General features: G+C 33.1%; 1 protein-coding gene across 1 annotated transcript; it reads right to left on the bottom strand.

The window, feature by feature from the left end:
- Positions 1-839: 839 nt before the first annotated feature.
- LOC125838819 (DDT domain-containing protein DDR4) lies at positions 840-8,307 on the bottom strand. Its single transcript, XM_049517848.1, has 11 exons — positions 8,114-8,307; positions 7,009-7,119; positions 3,743-3,829; positions 3,621-3,658; positions 3,432-3,513; positions 3,137-3,243; positions 2,908-3,061; positions 2,705-2,797; positions 2,455-2,569; positions 2,044-2,086; positions 840-1,261 (listed from the first exon to the last, which is right to left on the bottom strand). The coding sequence occupies exons 1-11, from the start codon at positions 8,216-8,218 to the stop codon at positions 862-864; spliced, it is 1,335 nt and encodes a 444-aa protein (XP_049373805.1). The 5' UTR covers positions 8,219-8,307; the 3' UTR covers positions 840-861.
- Between the last annotated feature and the right edge of the window lie 8,322 nt (positions 8,308-16,629).

The following is a 16,629-nucleotide window of genomic DNA, read 5'->3' as shown; positions in this document are numbered from 1 at the left end:
GAGCCAAAAGTTTCTACATGAAAATTACTTGACTCCTATATGAAATATATTATTTCTCACCTAAAGTTCCTTTTAAGAAAATTACTTGAATCTTATATGAAATATAATATTTCTCACCTAAAGTTCCTTCTAAGAAAATTACTTGAATCTTATATGAAATATAATATTTCTCACCTAAAGTTCCATAAAAGAAAAATAATTTGACATACTGAAATCTTAAAGCTCTCCGGACTTGAATATTCTGTACCTCAAAGATTGAAGTGTTTTCAATAGTAATGTCCAATCACATTTGAATTATGCGGACAAGAGGTTCTGCTAACTGCAATTATGTGAATCTGAATTGGTACAAGAAGTGCTTACTTCAGTTGATTTTAGCTAATTTGTAGACGTGATTGTAAATTATTATTTACCTTTAAGATTTTTATTGAAATTTAGCAAGTGCCAGACAGTTTGTTTTAACTAGAAGTACTTTTTCTCTTTTAAAAGAATGCATTCGTATTTGCAACAACACTTGATACCTCGGGTAGTCTTTCATTTCTCTTGAGATTGCACAAGTGCTGTCAAGCAGAGAAGAAACATATTGACCATAATGAAATGCATTATAGGCACTTGACTTAAGTGACTTTACAAAAAACTAATGAAGCATTAAGTGAACTTGCTGCCTTACACAAGTTAACAGACAATCTTCTGAAGTCATGTTGCTAGCTATTACTACAGGGACAAAATTATGATTATGGTGGTAGCAACTGATTTGCTTTTGCCAACCTATATTCCATTTGGTTTGGATGGATAATCGACAAAACTGCACCAAAACATAGATCAGTTCTCATGGCATGCCTTCCTGTTGCAAGTGCATCTTGATCAATTTTCATCTTCCGAATCAGGAATGACAACAGATTTAGCAGCTGTATTAATGCTAGGTCTCTGCCTCAACCTATATTTCGCACCTATATGAGTGCTTTCTGGAACAGCATAGCCAGTCACTCCAGCAAGTCTCTTACTGTGGCGACAACTGCTTGGCCTGTGGTATAACTGACCATTTTCCTTCATTGAGTCAGTACCAGCTTCATCAACCTCATCACTGGTATCATCGACATCTTCATTGCTTTCTTGAGGCCTGTCACTCTCAGATTCACTGTCTGCTGCATCACTGCTTATTGAGTTAGATGCAGGAGAGGAGTCCAGCAAATTGGTTTCATTCCTAGGGCCATGCTCATTCAGTCTAGTTTTACTTGTTGGGTCTTCAGTTGCCTTCCTTTTGCTAAACCAGAAATTATTTGCCAATAAACCAAGGTTATCAGTAATGGACAAAATTCATTGTGCCACAAATGGAAGAGAGCTAGGATGTAGATGAAATGATTTTAAAGTCGCAACAAGCTTTGACATGAAAACAATTGGAAGAATTTCAAAAAAATAAGAAAAATGGAAACTGCCAATCATTACTGCAACCATAGGTGGTTGCACAGTGTTTACATATGCTTGAGTAGACAGTTTATGCTCACAACTTTCTTTTTGTTGTTGACAAGACTTTATGTACCGGGTGGTTACTGCCAATTAAGATGAATGCAGTTAAGGGGCCAGGGGGGTCAAACACTTCAGTAGGTCTGGATAAGTTCCAGCATGAGTTCATTCAATTTTGGGCAATCTAAGTCATACTCTTTTCATTGGATGCAATGGACAATAATAAATTATTGATAATAAAGTCATAATTAGTGTCAAAATAAGGTCCACAAATGACAGGACATCATGTGGTGTAAGGCAAAGTGATTAGATTCACATTGCAGGTGTGATGGGCTTACAGATTCAGCAACAAATCCTAGTAATTTTTGGGAGTTCCCCAACCTAATCAGATCAAGCTACCTCCAATGGCCCAATCATTCACCAGAAACTCAGTTTGACAGCATTTAAAATCTAGTCAACTATTATTGTAAGATTTTCCTTTATGTCGGATGACTGCAGTTGATTGAGTGACATGCAGAGAAACTCTGTACCTACGAAATAACCCAAGACATGAAGAAACAAGGACATACTAGCAAGACTTACTTTGTTACATCTATGGCCTCTTTGATTGCTCTGTCAAAATCATCTGCAGATGAATTTGCACTTGCATAAGCATCCACAGTTTGGAACATAAAAAGAAAATCATTCAGAAACTATATACTATCTGATTATGCTGAAAATATTTCCGAAGGTCTCCATGCCCTCCTTATGTGCCATGCCCATATAAAAGTCTCACTGATATGCTCCAACATGATTTGAAGTTTATATCATATCAAACTCATATTTAGGCAATCCCATGTATTAAAATCATGCTTTAAACAGGAAACATGACAATTGCAATTCTAGGGAATTTTATTTCTTTCTCAAAAATAAAATTCCCTAATATTGCAAATGTCACAACTCACAATGATCAGAATCAGAAAACATTGATTAACAAAACAAATTCATATATACCACATGTGTAATTGACTGGCCTACGAATCCGGCAAGAACGAGGAATTGCAAGGTTTCTTAAGCTTTCTACATGCCTTTGTTCTCTTTGTTGTCGCTTCTGTGCCTTATCTTTCTTCTGTAAAAGGAAAACACCTATAGGCATCAAGAACTTATGACGAAAGCAGAATCTGCATAAATTATCTTGGAAACCTCAGCTAATAGAACCAAAAGAAATAAGATAACTCATATAAACAGTCTGAATGATGCTAACCCTCTGAATTTTCTGAAGAGCAGGAATAGCATGAGCTTCAACAGCCTTGCCCACATCAGCTTCCCATTTAACTTGACTTGATGAGAACTTCTCCTATCATTGATATCAAATAGGAATGTGATGTCTATTGAACAGTTGAACTAAAAAGAACTGTGGCCTAACCACAAAATACAGTTATATTAAAGAGAGAACTGTGGCCTTACCACAAAATTCTGAAATTCTTCAAAAGTGGTAGCAAGTGTCTCCCACTGAGAAGTGATTGCTGATATGCTTTTCTTGTCCTTTACTTTTGACATGGACTCAACTTGATAAACTTCCTTGTATAATCTATGACCAAGAGTTTCATTCCCATCATACCTGTCATGAAATGTCGAGCTGTCAAAAGCATACTTGCATATACTTAATGACTAATGGTATGCATTCAGAACTTACCAGTATGAAACTTCATTTCCATTGCCCCCAAGCTTCTCTTTGCGGAAAGCAGTAGAATCGGTTCTATTTTTAGTTTCATCACTAATGTAAGATATGGTGTCACTTTGCTGAAAAGATAAAAAAATGTTTGTGAACAGCACTAAAAGCAATATTTATTAATATGTTAAAGAGAGATCAACAGCATGTATTGTTTCATCCAACTTTTGATTGTTGTTACTGCATGTTGATGCAGAAGAGTGAGCACTAGAGAAAATCACAGTAAATCAAGAAGGAATGGGAAACACAAATGCAATACATCAGCTCGAATTTCACAGAGTGCTTTAAGGACAAGCAGGCGAGTTGTCGGGTTGAGTGCCTTGTATGTGGACATCTCCTCTCTGAAAAATGAAAAACAAAAGTTGAAGACATATTTTTCATCCAAGTAAACTTTTCAGAGTAGTTTCATTTCTTTGGGAAGGAGGGAGGACAGGGAAAAATTTGGTACCCTTTTTTCGCAGTCAAAGGGAAATTCCCTTCTGCAACCTGCAATGAAATGCCAAAAGGAGTGGAATGAAATCTTCACTCTTGAATCAAAGCACATATCAGTCAATAGCTAGAATCACCTACCCATGGCCACCACATTTCAAGTTTCTTGCTAAGTGCCATCACCCATCCATCAGAATCCTTCAGTAGTTTATTCACAGGAGGTATCCCCTGAGAAATAACCGTGTTAGTAGAAGAAAGTGAAAAAATAATTAGCAAGTTTATAAAATCAGAGTGCATCTTACAACAGGAAAGGAATGCAATTTTTTTTAACTTGAAAGTAGAATGGGAACTTTCAAAGAGAAATTTTGGACATGAAAATAAGTTGGGACATAAAACTTTCGAGTACTCCCTCCAACCCATTTTTCTACTCCACTTTTAACTTGTCACAAATGTAGCATTAGTGAGAAAAATGTGGAGTCGTAGTTTGACATTTGCATTGGAAAAGAACATAACAGAGGATAAAGTTGAAGGTATAAAATTGGGCCCTGTAAAATTTCTATGTTACTCAAATATAGTAGAATGTTCAGTTCAAGGAAAGTGAACAACAATTTGGGACAAAAACAGAAGTATGACAAATATTTTTGACAGAAAACTTAGCCAAGAGTTTCTTGCATAGTTACTCACACTAAATGCACTGCTCACCTTCTCAAGACAACTTGTAAATTTTATACAAGTTATTAGTATACATTCCCTTCTAAGAAAGTTCAAAAGATTTGCTTGAGCTATTTCTTTCCAAAAGCTCTGGTTATTATTCAGCTTCTTTTTTTTTTGATAAAGATATAGCTTATTTCCCAATAAATGAAAAGGTTACTAGCCAGTTTTCGCTGCCGATCAGCATATGTATAATTTCATGAAGTGATCTTATCCTCTGAGAATGCAAAAATGTTATCGACTATCACCACTAAGAGCACCCATTTATCAATTATCTTTCATGTGTCGGTCCATTGTCTATGAAAAATTTATGCCAGCAGGCTATGCAAAGTCATGAAATTGGCAGTATCAATTGCAAACTGCTTTTTGATGATCCAAGCTGCCATATGATATAGTTCCCAGGTCATGTTATTGATATATGTCATACTGAGTCAGCAAAGACAATGTCTGTAGGGATCAGGTATCAAAAGCAAAAAGAGCCAAAACCTCTAAGGTACATCGAGTCTTCAAGCACAAAGAACAGATAAAGTGTGGGTTTTAATGAAGAAAAGTACAAATGGAGAAAAAAATACAAATATGTGTGTAGTCCAAGACTAATACTTATAAGCATGAATGACAAATATATAGGCAAAGAAATTGAAAAAAAATTATAATAAAGGTAAATATCAATTGTATAGCATCGCCTCTTCAGGATTATGCTCATTAGAAAGGAACGCACGCCTTAGAGTCTTGATAACAACAATGTGCCTTAGAGTTTTAATAACAACAGTGAAGGGCCCACTAAGCGACGCGAAGCGCTCAACATATTTTGTGTCTTGCTTCAGGGCTTAAGCGTGCTTAAAGGGCACCTTTGACAACACTGGAATCAAGTAGTGTTGATCTCATCAAATCAAATTAACATCTTGGAGTACAAAATATTACTTCCATGTATTTTCTTTAGTGGTGGGTATTCTAAGCAAAAACTTAACCTCAAAATATAGAGCTCGATTTGCATGTAAGAGGAAAACTGCCAGCCTAGTAATCAAAATATTTGCACCAAACATGCATGACATTTTATACAAACCCATCCAGTGAAGATAGAAAATGCATGTTTGCCTTTGCAATATCTCAAGGAACAAGATTATTTGCTCCGTTTTTTACTAATCTTTTCAATCCCATAACAGGAAAAAATATCAAATTGGCCCAAAGGCGACAATGACAAATCTAGGAAATCAATTTTTATCTTTATCGTATCTCCTGGAACAAGATCATTGCTGCATTGTTTTGTCCAATATTAGATTTATAGCAGAAACTATCAAATTGATCTTAAAAGCATGCATGAAGAAGAAAATACACAGATGTATGCTGAACACAAATAGCATAAAGATCCCTCAAAAATATAACCACCATCATAACTCAGTCTGAGACACCCCATGATTTCATGGCTATAAAGTCTTAGCATAACATTTAAAAAATTTAACAGGTTTTTTGGTTGTTAGCTGCAGCTAAAATTTACAGAAATCAACGAACTTAACTAAGAATGACAATTAGTCAACATGGAAGATACCTGAACGAAAAGAAAGAGTATAGTCAATTTTAGCACCGTCCAAGTTAATGAACTATAGCTGAACCTCCAGTTCCAGCACCAATACTTCCTTCTAACATGCAGGGACAACTTTAAATTCTATAACTGCTCAGTTCTATCACAGACAGATTCATAGCTTTCTCATTCTCTTTGTCTTCAATTTTTTTACAGGGAGAATAAATCCAACATTCCATTTCCCCCTTCATTTGATTTTTTCCATCTAAAGCTGATCTTGCAAAAGGAATACAACACGATAACAAGCGATTTGTGATCAATTAAGAAGTACCACCTGATTATACACCCATCAGTCTTGGATCCTCACCTTAGACAGTTTCATTTGGTGATGAAAGAAAGGCTTTGAACCTGTGGATTGACTTAATTTAAGTACTTTTAAGCCAAAATATTTTTTAAGCCCTTTTCGAGTGTTTGGGTAAATTTAAAAAGAGTTTTAAGCTAAAATCATAAAAATAAGCCCAAAGCCATACGTTAGAAATCCTAACTTGTGGCTTTTGGCTTATAAGTCAAAATCCAAAAGTCAATCCCAGCAGACTCTTTATTCTTAGTGTTAAGGTCTCTATAAAGCACTCATTGATTTTTGGATAAGGATAAACTTTCATTGCTGTGTACCTGCATTAAGAAGGTGCTGGTGGTGTACTATCGTCCTAGGATTTACCTCACAAGAACAACAATGAGCTGACGCAATCAAAAATAGTGTCTACATCAGGTACAAAAGCCAGCATGCAGCAAAAGGATAACAAAAGTAAAAACTTATGATAAAGGCTAATCACATTTAAATTTTTGCTTTAAAAACTTCTATGGTTCCTTTCCCTTGAAATAGTCCACCAAATGCCTGCCGGAATGGTGTACCAGATATGGGAAGTAACCTTGTCTATTTTCTTTCCATGGCGGCTGCTCATGAATTCCATATATGTTTTTGGCTGGATACTCAAAATATTGAGGACAAGATGGTTGATATCCTGTAAGTGCATTCTCTCTTTTAAAGTCGCTTTGCAGTACTATTAGAGAACTAAAGGCTACTGCTAGATCAAAAAGATGTTGGAAATCACAACGCAAAAACATAGCTGTATACACACAAAGAGTAACAAATATAACAGTAAAGTAGAAGCCAAACCTTCAGAAGCATTATATGCAGCTGAGCAAGATTATCATTTGGCTCAATGAGGGCAGTTTCTATCTCCTCAGCTGAAATTTTCAATTTGATTTGAAGCACTGGCTCAAAAACCTATAAACATTTTAAAAGAATTTCAAGTACCTTCAAACTGCATACAACACATTTATATGATGTACAAAGGTATAAATAGCAGAGTGCCCTTTAGAGTACATGAACAAGTATCAGAAAGAAAAAGCAAGCTTGCATAACCCATTTAAACATAATTCAAATACATATATGCAATTTTACACTCAATGGAAAACTATGTCCACTTTCAGGTCAACATTTCATAGTCATCGTAATCTTACATTTATTAAAATACTTTCTTATTTGTAAGTTGCAGAGCAAAACCTTCGAAATACATTTGTAATCTTACATTTAATAAAATAAATTCGTAATTGTTAGTTGCCGGGCAAAATCATCAAATACCTACTTCAATTTTACCTATAAGATAAAATAATTTCTTAACTGTTCTTTTTTTAGCTGAATGTCTATTGGAAGAAGTCTTTCTACCTCCCAAAGTAGGGGTAAGGTCTACGTACACATTACCCTCCCAGACCCCTTGCGTGGGATTACACTAGATATGTTGTTGTTTTTTGAATCTATAAGTATATACAATAAATATTGCATTAAACCCAATAATATGCACAACAAAAAAAGAACAAAAACCATAACACTACTTATTCTAGCAGGCACAAATCTAATATAACCAATGTTACAACTCATCACAATTGTCAGAACAATATCGGTATGATGCATTTGAATCGGTACATACACACACATATGGCAGCACGTACCCCCAGAAACTCAAATGTATTAACCACAAAACCATATCCACATTTCACAAAACCCTTAAACACCTCAAAAACGTACATATACAAGCATGTAAAAAACGAATGAACGATCCATCATATCCACACTTATTTTACGTGTGTACAATTACCCACCCACATTAGGTAGATATATAAAGTTGTTTTTATGCATAAAAGCAAGCAAAGAAAGTGTACATAGGATATGCGATTTCTGAAGAAAAGGTTAAACTTTTTGCGAAATGCTAAAATCTTACGGTGAGAAAATTAAGAACGGAGGCCAACTCCCACCGCTCACGAAGCTTACGACGTGCGAGTTCTATCTCCGACGTCGGCTCCAGCGCTGTGTCTACCATTTCCATGTCTACGACGTATATCTCTTTCGTCGGAAACCGCTAAGTTGATGAGAAAAAATCGGATTTTGAGAGAAAATTGGTATTGCAGTGTGAAAAATGTTCTTTAAGGGATTTAACTTTCCCGCCTAATTGCTTTACCTTAGGGTAAGTTATTTACCAAACGGGTCGGATCCTTGTTTGGGTCCGGTTTCGGACACAGGAGCGGAACCGTCGCGTTCCTACTAAAAGCTCATTTGGTGGAACTTTCAAAATTTGAATTTTTATCAAAAGTATTTTATTATAAAATAATAATAATAATGATCTCCTTATTATAGTTTCTTAAAGGCTCATTGGAAAATCACCTCATTTGATATAATTATTAGGATACTAATTATATAGATTAAAATTATACAACAGAAGTAAACATTAGAATTCATCTGTTTATCTTAACATAATTACAATGTAATTATTTACGTACTATTTGATTGCACAAATATACTTACATAATTAGATTTTACATTGTAAATATAAAAATTTAATCAACAATTAGACGTTCGAGATAGAGAAAAAGTCTATATGAAAAAAATTATAAAATTTTACTAGGTATTGAAGATACATACTGATATTTTAAATATAATATTAAATAATTGTAAATTTGTACCTAATATTATAAAAAATTATTAATGTTGTGTTTTCAAATTTAGAATATTTTTAATTAAATTAATTAAGAATAATTCTAACTAAACACGGAAACTCATAATTTTAATCAATACTTGTGGTCGATAAAACTATTGCAATTTGCCTACCTTTGTCAGTGTCTATGGCCATGTTGGCCTCCGGATAGCCTCCAAACACAACCTTTATAAAAATTTATATCAACAATATCCTTCGCATACTTGTGTTCAATATTCATTACAATTAAATTTATCCCAATAACATCAAGGGTAAATTCGAAACTCAGTATTTAAGTGGAGAAAGATAGAGGGGTAGGCCCATTATCCACCGAGTTTAGAAGACTGTGTTTGGTTCAAAGTACGAACCACATACGAATTTCTCGATTATAAAAAAAATCAAGAGTAAATTATACAAAATGTTAGTCCATAAATTTTACATCTCATATTTTTATCCCAATTTATTAAATTTACAAAAAATGATCACTCGACCTTATTTCGTGCAGCCGAAGTGAAAGTCCGATCCCTTTGCTTCCATCAGCGTTTTTCTCCTTCTTTTTCTTTTTTTTGTTATATGTGTTCCTCTTCTTCTTTCTGTCGTCTGTGTTCTTCTTCTTTTTTCTACCATAAAAAATTATATGCGTTCTTCTTCTTTTTGTCATGCATTAGGCTTTTTCTTCTTCTTTTCTCTTATTCTTTAAAATTTGACATGCTCCAAACGTGAGTCATTTTGAGTGAATTATATATTGAAAGACTCGAAACATCAAGAGAATTCCATCTGCGTTTTTCTCCTTCTTCTTCTTTTTTTGTCATATGTGTTCCTCTTCTTCTTTCAGTCATTTGTGTTCTTCTTCTTCTTATTTCTACCATAAAAGTATATGCGTTCTTCTTCTTTTTGTCATATGCATTGGGATTTTTCTTCTTTTTTCTTCTTCTTTTCTCTTATTCTTTAAAATTTGACATGCTCCAAACGTGAGTCATTTTGAATGAATTATATATTGAAAGACTCAAAACATCGAGAGAATTTCATATGTAAAATTTGAGACTATTTAGAGGTGATTTTGAGTTGATCAAAATTGAATAGTTAATATATACTTCATGTTATAGTCAATGTATACTTCATGTATAGTTAAGCTATTGTAACACACCGAAAATTTCTAATCTAAGGCTTGAATCATTTTTTATTTGCATGTAAAATTGTATCGGGTGATTCTTAAATTGCTCATATGTGTAAATGTGTGTTGGAATGGATTTGGATATGACTCAGGTCACAAGAACCCCTAGCACAAAGTTGAGTTGAAAGTTTCCTTACCCATTAAGTTTTGACATAAGATTCTACTTAGGTCAACTTCAAACGATCATATCTCCCAGAAAATAATGAATTATGTGGCTGATAACCTATCAAAGTGAAGGTCTTTGAGTCCTCTTTTCAACGCCACCAAGTTTACCCCATTTCAAGTTCGGAGTAAAAAGTTATGACTGTTTTACCATAGACTGTCATATTAGAGTTTTCTGAGTCTGTGAACTACGGATACATTTTACGGGCCGTAGATTGATTTACGGCCCGTATTGTCAACCGTCAAAAACTTTAGAGAGTTTGAATTTTGAGATTCGATTCCTATGAATTCATTCTACGGTCTGTAGAAACTTATACGGGTCTCATAGAATGAAATGTTGAGCCTTAAAATTCAATATAAGTTCCACGGATGGGATCTACGGTCCGTAGAACAAACCACGAATCATAGATGGATTCGTAGAATATTTTTGTCAGTTTTTAAGAAGGATAGTTTAGTCTTTTTCCACCCCTTCTAAGCCTGAACCATGACTTTTTTTAACCTAATTAAGGGTCTAAATAGTGATAAAACATTTTTTTACGTTATTTAACACTTCAAAGACTTAGAGCAAGGATTCAAGAGGAGAAAAAGTAGAGTTTTCTAGCGTTCTTCGAATTTTGTCGATTTCGCCAAGAACTTTGTTCTTTCCAAGTATGTAAGGCTATCATAGTTATGGACTGACTTCGTCCTCATGCCCTACATCTACTTTCTATCAGTAAAGAAAAATCTAGGGTCACATCCTTAGTTTTGAATTTTTTTTAGATGAGTTTCGTTGATGAGTTTTGAATTCTATTTCTTAATTATTGAGTTGTTATATCTTGCATTGAGATTTTGAGTTGATTGTTCATGTTTATTTTTAAGCATGAATCCTATTGTTGAGTTATAATTGAGCATTTATTGAGAAACCTTTTTAACCAAACAATGGTCTTAAACTAAATTTTATGAGAAAGCAAATATGAGTTTTGAGAAGAGTTTTATACATGATTGAGAAAGAGTATAAAGGAACTAAGTATTTCCAAACGTATCATTTTTACAGTGAGAAAAGAGAAACTTTGATTTCTAAAAAGAATTTATGAGTTCAGAAATATTTCAGAGTTGTTACATCTTTTAAGAAGTTATTTTGAGTAATTACCTCAAAACATAGAAATAGTATATATACATTTGAGCATGAGTATATTATTGGGAGTAGCATTGAGTACCGATATGAGGATGAATTCAGATAACTCAAAATGCCCATAAACCATGTCTGCCACCTGGGTAAATGATTATACTTTTTATGACAGTTCTGGCAGTGTGGACAATACGTTGTATAATCACATAGCTCATAGTGACTATTGTAGGTTAGAGAATCTCCCAAATAGAGTTAAAGTGTTTTTTTGCTATATCACTTATTATGTTGAGTTTCAGAGAATGACTAAGTACTTATAAAGTTTTAAATGATTTTGTTCCTTTATTTCTTCACATTCAGCTTGAGTATATCTTTATCTATTACAATCATTTCTTTTAGTTGTTTCATCTCGACTATATTACATACTCGTACATTCAATGTACTGATATCATCCGACATGCATCTTTTCATGATGCAGATACAGATGTTCAGGATCATCAACACACGTTTCATTGAGATCACTTTGCACTTTTGATAGCTTTTGGTGAGTCTCCTTGTATTCAAGTGGACTTCACATTTACTTTCAATTTAGTAACTTTGAGATGTTATAGGTCTTGTCCCGACACCTACCTTACTATTAGAGGCATAGATAGTTAGATTCGAGATGTCCTCAGAGTTTTAATTGAACTGTTTTACAACTATTATGTTTATTACATTGAGTATTTTTAGATGTTTGAGTTGAGTATTGACTTTGAGTTTAAATGATCGAATTTTGTTTAAAACTGCATATTGCTTAGTTAAGTCTTCCGCTAAAGAGTTAGCCATTTCAAGGGTTTGTTTAGGGACCAACAATGGTTCTTGAGTGCCGGCCACGTCCATGGTGTAAGATCGGGGAGTGACAACTATATTCAGTTTTTTGAGTTTATCATAATGTATAGTCAGTGTATAGTTCATGTATAAATAAGCTATATATTATAGTCAGCTTATAGTTTTTATAACTTTTGACAAGCTGTATTGTATAATCAATGTATATTTCCTATGACTTTTGACTATTTTTATGTAAATAAAACATGACTATGTTTGATGTAAATTAATTATTTTATTGTATATATTTGAAATTGGCCCCAAAATCTGTAACATCCCAAAAATTTCTAAGTTAAGACTCAAACCATTTTTCATTTGTAAATAAGATTGTACCGAGTGATTCTTAATTGTTCTTAGGTGTTAAGGTCAATTCTTTAGTGTGGGAATGGTTTTGGATATAAATTAAGGTCACTAGAATCCCTTAGCACAGAGTTGAGTTGAAAGCTTCCATAACGATTGAGTTTCCATATGAGATTTTACTTGGGTCAACTTCAAACGATCATATCTCTTAGCACATACAAAATTAGATGGCTCGTGACCTATCAAATTAAAGGTTTTTGAGTCCTCTTTCCAAATCCATCAAGTTTGCTTAATTTCGATCTCAAAATAAAAAGTTATGCCCATGTTGGTGAGGCCTCTCTTTTAAGGCACCTCAATCATTTTTAGAGGGGTAGTTTGGTCTTTTCCCATCCCTTCTAAACCTAAGTCACGTTTTTCTTCACCCAAATAAGGGTCTAATCAGCTTTAAACAATCTTTTCACGTTCTTTATCACTTAAAGGAATTACGGCAAAGTTCCAAGAGGAGAAAAAACTAGGTTTTCAAGTGTCCTCAAGTTTCCAGCAATTTTCGCCAAGAACCATTGTTCTTTTCAGGTATGTAAGGCTTCTCACAGTGTTGTACTTGTTCGCCCATGAGCCCTACATCTCAATTTAGTCAAGAAATCATTATATCTAAAGGATCCATTCATAGTTCTTGATATTGAGTTCAACTTTTCAAAAATTGAGGCTTTTGATTCTTTTGTTTTGAGAATCTTTAGTAAGGTTATGTTTCCAACGGAATTGCATGAAAATTCTCATGTATTTGTGTTGGGTTTGAGAATAAAGAAGATTTTAGGAGAAATTTCTCAATTCTAAACTAAGTTGGGATCCTAATTTAAGCTTGAAAATTCGTCGGGGTGCTGGGGAAGGACCTGGGGCGGCGCTCCATGATAGCGCCAAGGCCTGACTTCTGAAGTTGAGGGCTTGGCGCAATGCGTTAGCAGTACACCATGGCCTGACTTTTGAAGTTCAGTCTCTGAGGCGATGCGCCAGCAGTACGCCAAGGAGTTCTGGGTCAATCTTTCCTTATTTCATCCGGCACGTGTTCCTTGAAGTTGTGGTTACGTTTCTCTTCCCCGTATTAGCTCATATTGGCTCCATTTACCCTTGAGAATTCCTACATATCATAATCACATGTCTTAATGTGAGTTCAAAACTAAAGTGAGTTTAGAAAAGTTCAAGAGTTTTTATTGAGTTGATTTTTGAGTTCTTGAGTTCCTATTCTTTTTGAAATTCTATTCCTAATTATTGAATTGTTATATGTTATGCATTGAGATTCTTGAGTTGATTTGTTCATGTCTATATTTCAGCATGAACCCTATGAATTGAGTATTTTTAAGATGAGTAGCTCGTTGAGTTCTGAGTTTTCTATATTGTTATTGAGATTCTTGAGTTGATTCGTTCATGTCTGTATTTCAACATGAACCCTATTTTGAGTAATATATTTTGAGAATCTTTTAAAGCCAACAAATGTGTTTAAAACCTAGTTTTTGAGGAAGTAAAGATGAGTTTGAGAAAAAGTATGAGGGAACTAAGTATTTCCCAAATGTTTCATTTTTACATGAGAGAAAAAAGAGTATTATTTTGACAAAAAAGAATCTTTGATTTCTAAACAAGTTTATGAGTTCAGAGATATTTCAGAACATATGCCTCTTTTAAGAGGATAGTTTGAGCAATTATCTCAAACTAGAGAAAGAATATGTTTTATACATTTGAGCATGAATATATATATTATTGAGAGTAGTATTGAGCACCGATATGGGGATGAGTACTCAAAATCCTCATAAACCATGTATGCTAACATGGGTAAAGGTTCATACTTTTTAGATGACTCCTTATTGCATTTGAGCATAGTTTAGTGGATCCACTTAGTTGAGATGGTCTATACCCCGTCAAGGTATATGACAGTTCTGGCAACATGAGCGAGACGTTGTATTATCACGTAGCTCATAGTGATGGTTTTCGGTTAAAGAATCTCCCAAATAGAGTTAAGGTGTATTTTTATATATCACTTATTATGTTGAGTTTTAGAGATGAGTAAGTGTTTCTGTAAAGTTTAAATGATTCCATTTCTTTAATCCTTTACATTTAGTTGAGTTCATGTTTTACCTATTGCAGTTCTTTCATTCAGTTATTTTCGCTTCGGCTATATTACATACTCGTACATTCAAATGTACAAATGTCATTCGATCTGCATCCTTTTATGATGCAGATACAGGTGTTCAGGATCATCAACAACCGCTTCATTGAGATCACTCTACACTCTAGTTAACTTTTGGTTAGCCTCCTTATATTTCAAAGGAGTTCACATTTACTTTCAATTTAGTTGTTTTGAGGCGTCATGGGTCTTGTCCCAACACTATCTTAAACATTAGAGGTTTCATAGATAGATAGAGTTGATGAGTCTTTTAGTATGTATTTTCTTCCTTGAATTTTTTTTTTGCAAACTATTATACTTGTACTGTTGTGTATTTTACAGACAATTTGAGTTGAGTATTTACTTTGAGTTCAAATGTTCAAAAATTCACGTTTAGTCTTTTATCGCTTGAGTAAATCTTCTGCTAAGTAGTCATCCAGGCCAAGGGTTCGCTTGGGGACCAACAATGGTTCTCGAGTGCCAGCCACGTCTAGGGTGTAGGCTCGGAGTGTGACAAAATCAATTGTCTTCCTGCATGGAGAACCCATATAGGGGATGAGGAATAAGTAGATCAGATGATACTAAATGAAAATTTACATCGTGTTATTATTAGAAAATTCTCATATGATTGACCTAAAAACACAAGGTTTATGAAGACTAAGGGAAGTGCAATATAACCTTTTCGAGTAATAAGTATGTTCTGGTTTAAGCCACACTTCGTAAATATTATATTGATTAACTATCAATAAACCTACCTTTTTACAATAACACGTCACAATTAGACCTATTTTATGTGAATATTAAAATTAAGTATGTTGTTTGATTTAGGAAAAGAGACTACCACATTAATTGCACATTATTTTCCTCTTCGCCAACCATTTTTTTTAAAAAAGAAATCAGTTTCCTCATTAGTAACGATCATTGAAAAACTTTACAAATTGACATGATTATCATATAGTATCAGATAAGATCCAGTTGTGCCAGAATAAAAGTAAAAGTGAATTACCCTACAAAAAATTAATGTAAAATGAAAAAATTATGAAAAAGTGAATTAGAATCAAATATGATTATATGCAAGAATCGTAATGAACAACAATGTTATGTTATTCATCTAGAACTATACCAAAGTCAAGAGAAAAAAATTGCTGAATAGAGAGAAAAATATAGTGAAGAAAAATAAGGGAAATCAAAGAGGAAGAAGACAAGAAAAATGAATAAAAATAAAAATCACAAAAAATTCTCTTATTATATAAGAGGGAGTTTATGATGGGACATTGTGATGTCCAATCATAAACTCCCTATATAATATATAATATATAATATAATAAATCATTTTTTCTACTATATAATATATATTTATTTTTCTACTATAAGGAAGTTTATATAATATATAATAATATAATATAATAAATCATTTACAAATGACTTAAAATATTTCATATTTAAAGGATATATAATAAAATAGGTTCACTTTCAAAATTCTATCCGGGTCACATATATTGGACAGAAAAAATAACATATATCATTTTAAAATTACCAAAAAAGTATTATAAATAATAATAATTAATAACTTAAAATATCTTAAAGACATTTTAAAAGGGTTAATTTTGTAATTGTAATTTCTACTATATAATAAAGGGAGTTTATATAATATATATTCTACTATTATATAATATCATAATAAAACCCCTTTTATTATATAGTAGAAATAAATAATATATATATATAAATATATATAATATAATATATAATAATATAATATAATAAATCATTTACAATGACTTAAAATATTTAATATTTAAAAGATACATAATAAAATAGGTTGACTCTCAAAATTCTATCCGGGTCACACATATTGGGACAGAAAAAATAACATATATCATTTCAAAATTACCAAAAAAGTATTATAAATAATAATAATTAACAACTTCAAATATCTGAAAGACATTTTAAAAGGGTTAATTTTGTAAGTTTATTCATATCACATAAATTAGAACAAAGTGACC

Source organism: Solanum verrucosum, unplaced genomic scaffold (assembly GCF_900185275.1).
Source record: "Solanum verrucosum unplaced genomic scaffold, falcon-dt-bn FXZP01000182.1, whole genome shotgun sequence".
NCBI lineage: Eukaryota > Viridiplantae > Streptophyta > Magnoliopsida > Solanales > Solanaceae > Solanum > Solanum verrucosum.
The sequence above is the reverse complement of the archived record's forward strand: the minus strand, read 5'-3'. Positions and strand labels throughout refer to the sequence as shown.